A 6,000-nucleotide genomic window follows, 5' to 3' on the forward strand; every position below is an offset into this window, starting at 1 on the left:
GAGTAGCCGGCAAGAAGGAACTGAGGAGCAGACGGGTCGGCTGTGGTATATATCTAGCGCTATAGCGGCGCCACTCCAGGGGGCGCCCAGCCGACCCACCGAGTGTTGCTAGGGTAAAAATCTTCCGACGAGCCGTGCACGCGACGCGCGCACACCTAACTGGAATGGATAGGAGCAACACATCTCGAAGAACAACAGTTACAACGGTGAGTAACCGTCTTTTTCCGTGTGCCAGTACAAGGTTTCTCAGTATTTGCTCATCTGACTGCAATGAAATTCCAGAAGGACTTATCTATCTTTTTCTGCAAATTAGAGACCCTACATTGCTTTGGGATCTCAACCAATTTTTTAACCATTTCATGAAACAACTCCTTGAGCCATTAGCTATGTGCTTGCTGCTACATCTGTCTATGAAAACTGCCTTCTTGGTGACCATCATTTCTTCTTGAAGGGTTAGGGAGATATGGGCTCTAATGGCAGATTCTCCCTTGTTCCCCAAGGAGAAGGTAATTTTATGACTTCATCCAAAGTTCTTACCTAAGGTTTCCTCTCAATTTCTCAATATCAACCAAACTAGTCACCTTCCATTTTTTCCCTAAACCACGTCAGTTTGCTTTTCCTACACTAGATATTAAGCAAGTGTTAGCCTTTTTCTTGGACAGGACTAGGCCATTCAGGAAGACCCCGAGACTCGTTTTGTTTCTGTTGCAGATAGCACTAAGGGAATGCCTATCAACACTCAAAGACTTTCCAAACAGATTATTGCCTGCTGTGGCTTTGCTGAGGTTACACCTCCCCTAAAAGCAACTGCATGCTCTACTAGATCACAGTCTATATCAGTAGCTCTACTCAAAGATGTTCCAGTTAATGAAATCTGCAGGGCTCCAACCTGGTCCTTGGTGCACACGTTTTCTGTCCATTGTGCCCTAATTCACACTGCAAGATCAGATGTAGTATTAGGCAGTGCAGTTCTTTCTTCAGTGGTGGAACCTTTCCAAAACTCCCATCTCCTTAAAGGCAGCAAAGAATCCTGTGGCACCTTATAGACAGACGTTTTGCAGCATGAGCTTTCGTGGGTGAATACCCACTTCGTCGGATACAAGTAGTGGAAATTTCCAGGGGCAAGTATATATATGCAAGCAAGAAGCAAGCTAGAGATAACGAGGTTAGTTCAATCAGGGAGGATGAGGCCCTGTTCTAGCAGTTGAGGCGTGAAGACCAAGGGAGGAGAAACTGGTTCTGTAGTTGGCAAGCCATTCACAGTCTTTGTTTAATCCTGAGCTGATGGTGTCAAATTTGCAGATGAACTGAAGCTCAGCAGTTTCTCTTTGAAGTCTGGTCCTGACGTTTTTTTGCTGCAGGATGGCCACCTTAAGATCTGCTATTGTGTGGCCAGGGAGGTTGAAGTGTTCTCCTACAGGTTTTTGTATATTGCCATTCCTAATATCTGATTTGTGTCCATGTATCCTTTTCCGTAGAGACTGTCCAGTTTGGCCGTTGTACATAGCAGAGGGGCATTGCTGGCATATGATGGCGTATATTACATTGGTGGACGTGCAGGTGAATGAACCGGTGATGGTGTGGCACATCTGGTTAGGTCCTGTGATGGTGTTGCTGGTATAGATATGTGGGCAGAGTTGGCATCGAGGTTTGTTGCATGGATTGGTTCCTGAGCTAGAGTTACTATGGTGTGGTGTGCAGTTACTGGTGAGAATATGCTTCAGGTTGTCTGTGGGCAAGGACTGGCCTGCCACCCAAGGCCTGTGAAAGTGTGGGATCATTGTCCAGGATGGGTTGTAGATCCCTGATGATGCGTTGGAGGGGTTTTAGCTGGGGACTGTATGTGATGGCCAGTGGAGTCCTGTTGGTTTCTTTCTTGGGTTTGTCTTGCAGTAGGAGGCTTCTGGGTACACGTCTGGCTCTGTTGATCTGTTTCCTTAAAGGTTACTGCTCGGGAGTCACCTAAAGTGGAGCACCCACAGGGACACTGACTTGAAGAAGAAGTTACTCACCTTGTGCAGTAACTGGAATTCTTTCAGAGGTGTCTCCTGATGGGTGCTCTTCTATCTGCCTTCCTCCCTCTGCTTCAGAACTGCCTCTGTGGCTTTACAGTAGAGAAGGAACTGAGGGCAGCTTGCCCACACAACCCTGTAATAGCCTCGGTACTGGGCACGAGGATGTGTAGGGCACATGTACTAGCAGAACAAGCATTGCGACCAGAATGCTTCGATCAAAAGCGCAGCGGCGCATGCACACCTAAAGCGGAGCACCCACAGGGACACCCATCTTGAAGAACTCCAGTTAGTTCACAAGGTGAGGGTTAAGGTAAATGTGAATGGCAGGCTATATAAAATACATGCACAGTGAATAAAAGATTAATAAATGGTATCTGAACTGTTTATGCCCAAGCTTCATTGCATGTTGTTGAGCAGATGATAAAGATAAGGCTCAAACTCTGTTGTGGTTTTGTGCTGTAGATTGGCCAGTGTCAGAGGACTTGTTTGTCCTTGTTAAAAGGGCATTAACATTAAGTTTAATGTCCAATGTAGTGACATTACAGACTAACACGGCTGCTACTCTGAAATCCATCATTATGGATACCAAATAAGCTTTTACAGTGCACATATTTATCAGTCTCTCCAGCTAAAACTAAAGAGCTGACCTTAACTGTATGTGTGCTGAGCACATACTATAATGGATCAAAGTTTTCATATTCATGTTCTCTCTCTCTCCCTCTTTCTCTCTCTGTCATTTTCTTCTGTTTCTACAGGTCAGCGTTGAAGTCTTGGTTGAATACCCTTTTTTTGTATTTGGACAAGGCTGGTCGTCCTGCTGCCCTGAGAGAACCAGCCACCTCTTTGATTTGCCATGCTCCAAACTCTCAGTTGGGGATGTCTGCATATCGCTTACTCTCAAGAATCTGAAGAATGGCTCTATTAAAAAGGGCCAGCCCATGGATTCAGCTAGTATCTTGCTGAAGCACTCAAAGAATGACAGTCTAGCTGGAAGTAGACACAGGTATGTGGAGCAGGAAAATGGTATTAATCAGGGAAGTGCACAGATGTTATCTGAGAATGGTGAACTGAAGTTTCTGGACAAAATAGGATTGCCTGCAGCACCTTTGTTCACCAAAACAGAACCCAGCAAGCCCACGGCGACGAGGAAGAGGAGGTGGTCGGCCCCTGAAACACGGAAACTAGAGAAATCAGAAGAGGAACCACCTTTGACTCTTCCCAAGCCTTCTTTTATTCCTCAGGAGGTTAAAATTTGCATTGAAGGTCGATCTAACGTAGGCAAGTAAAGGCTGTTTGGGGAAAGGAAATTAGGCTATCCCTTGTCATTTTTATCCAGATTACTGTACTGTAGACTAAATAACCCAGTATTTACATGTTATCATCTTATTTTAGGTTTATGTTATAACCTTGTTGTTATAGTTGCAGCTGGTATTATGCAGGAGACAGGTGCATATGTTTTTCCACAAGTGTTTTGTCAGTGACTAGGTTTATTGAGAGCTACAGAAGGGGCAGTATCTGCTTCACGCACCCTTAGTGGAAATGAATGTGTTGTCATGGCTCCTGTTTTCTGTCACCTAGTGTAGAGCAGACTCCAGCTGTTCTTTTTTCTGTGAGGTGACGAGAAGGGAACTGTAGCAGAGATAAACTGTGCTGCATGCATTGTGTGTGTTTCAGTCCCAAGGAGGGATTGCAGCTCCCTGGCTGGGTTGTTAGGAGGTTCTCTTGCGCCAAGAGAATGCTAAGAACCCAACACACACACATTATTAAAAAAGGATCAGACAGTCTTTGACACATTTCACAATCAAATCAACTCTTAGTCAAGGCTCTACAGTATATATATTTTCCCCCATGGGGTCCGACTGCACTGAATTTTATTCATAAAGTGACTGCCACGCAAATGTTTCTTTTCGGCTTGCTAGTGCAGTTCCATTGCCAGAGTGTAACATTCAGTAAGGTTCTACGCTTGCATTGTTACACTGCTAGTTTTTAATTAATGACATAGTCAGGGTGAGGGAAGCATAAAGTTCATTGAGTCCCCTAGCTAAGGGGAAACTCCTGGGTCTGTGCAGTGTTAGATAAATTGATCAGGTTATGCCATTGACATTTGCTTCCACAAGGTAGACATGTACTGCCCCTTTGAGAGCGCAGACATAAATTGTTTGCATTTAGGTTGCAAATCTTTGTCTTTAACTCTAGTACTGTTTTTAGTTCATGACGATGGACAACTGGTGCCACTTTTTTTCAAAATTCAGTGTGACACAAGGAATCGGACGTTGAAGATGAACATAGAATGTCTTTAAGCACTTAAAATGCTGTTCACGCTTTCTTGTCGAGCATCCTGGTCTAACACTCAATAAGTACTGTATCTCACTTTAATCTGTTTGAGGGGAAAAAAAGAATCTATTCAACACTGTTAACTACATATAACTATGTAGAGTTTTCTCACAAGCAAGATGTTGGAAATTTTAATGTGGTTTCAAAGGGATGAATGTGAATTATTGAACTAGTATGTGACAGTCATTGTCCACAAAGGACTACTTAATAGGAGGCACTTTTAAAACTTTAATGCTTGAGAAAGAGTTAAAGGCATATGCGAGCTGACAGATAATAAAAGAATATGAGAGAGGAAAAAGGAAAGAGGAAAAAAATTATTGTCCAGTGTTTATGAAAAAGATGGACTTTAAAGAATCTTGCAATTTGCACATCTTGAGTTTATCATTTGTGTGGTATTCCTGCAGTTTTTACCTAATAATGTTGTGGGGAAGGGAGGGGGACTGAGAGAGCATAAACAAATGTAGCAATTATTTACTAACCTGCCTAAGCTCTAGGCCATTTTATAGAGTTATGTTCCTTTTAAAGTTCATTTTTGGTCTTTCTGCCATATCTGTCGCAAAGAACCAGGTCCTAGCAGGACAACTCGGAGAATTTTTCTTCAGATACATTGAGAGAGTTTTCCAGAAAAGACATCTCTATACATAAGCAGGATTTTATTAAAAAAAGAAACTATTATTATTTTATTATTATTATTATTTGTTGTTTTAATGACATTTTCCAGTTGAAATACAATCTTGATTTCAGAGTTTGGTACAAAACAGTAAGAGGGAATGGGGGTTAAGTCTTTTTTTGTTCCCAGTAATCTGAAACAAAGGTAGGGCCGGATCCTTAGAGGTGCTGTGCACCTCTGGTTCCTGTCAACGGGAGGTGCAAGTACTTAGCACTTCAGGTGTGAGCTGAAGCCCGTTGCATTCAATCCCATTGGTTTCAGTGGGCTTTGGATTAGCCCTCCGTGATTAAGCCTTTATAATACTATGACTTTTGTTCTGTAATGGAGTTTGCATCCTTCAAGTACTTTTGAAGAAGCTGTACTAATAGGGAGAAGTAGGCTATAAAAGTTCTTGATTAGAGATACAGTATCTAAAATGAACAAATTCCTTAAAAATCTCATTTTCCCACTCCTAAAATACTGTATTTCCAGCTCCTTTATTTACAAAAAATCTGACACCCCCCCCCCCCCAGCTTTTTGGTTCTCTTATTCGTTACTTGAAATTTAGCTCACACCAGAACTAATTGTTTTTTTATACCATTTTCTGCGGTGCACCAAAAACATTTAAATAAGTTTAAAATAGCTTGAAACTTTTCTTGAATTTCCTTGAATTTAATTAACCTCTCGGCAGGCTACCAAACAGCTGAGCAGGTTCATTCTCACGGTCACACTGCTTATCTAGTGCTGTACTTTTTTTTAACGTTTCTGCTCAGAGGACTTGCTTAATCTTCCATATACTCCGCTCAGGGCACTTGCAATTTATTGTTGTTTTGTTTGTTTTGTTTTTTGTTATGTTTTAACCTTTGATGGTAAGAGGAATAGAAAGATGTGGACAGAATTAGATTTTAGTTCACGTTAGTACCACTGTATTCATAATACACACAGTCAGAAAATCTGAAATAAAACCACACACACACATCTTTTTGGCTAATAAAGAAGCAG

The 6,000-nt window shown here is 42.1% G+C and overlaps 1 protein-coding gene across 17 annotated transcripts in view; it reads left to right on the top strand.

Annotated features, from left to right (window-relative positions):
- The window catches only part of ATXN1 (ataxin 1), a 290,595-nt gene extending 287,273 nt beyond the window's left edge, over positions 1-3,322 (top strand). For 16 of the 17 annotated variants that reach the window (XM_039521465.1, XM_039521454.1, XM_039521471.1 and 13 more), the window contains one exon: positions 2,771-3,322. In XM_039521465.1, the coding sequence (XP_039377399.1) occupies positions 2,771-3,301 (531 nt within the window). In that variant the 3' untranslated portion in view covers positions 3,302-3,322. The remainder of the gene's footprint in view (positions 1-2,770) is intronic. The other variant, XM_039521472.1, reaches the window with a different exon arrangement.
- Positions 3,323-6,000: the final 2,678 nt, after the last annotated feature.

The sequence above is a fragment of the Mauremys reevesii genome, linkage group 2 (genome assembly GCF_016161935.1).
Source record: "Mauremys reevesii isolate NIE-2019 linkage group 2, ASM1616193v1, whole genome shotgun sequence".
In the NCBI taxonomy this organism is placed as follows: domain Eukaryota; kingdom Metazoa; phylum Chordata; order Testudines; family Geoemydidae; genus Mauremys; species Mauremys reevesii.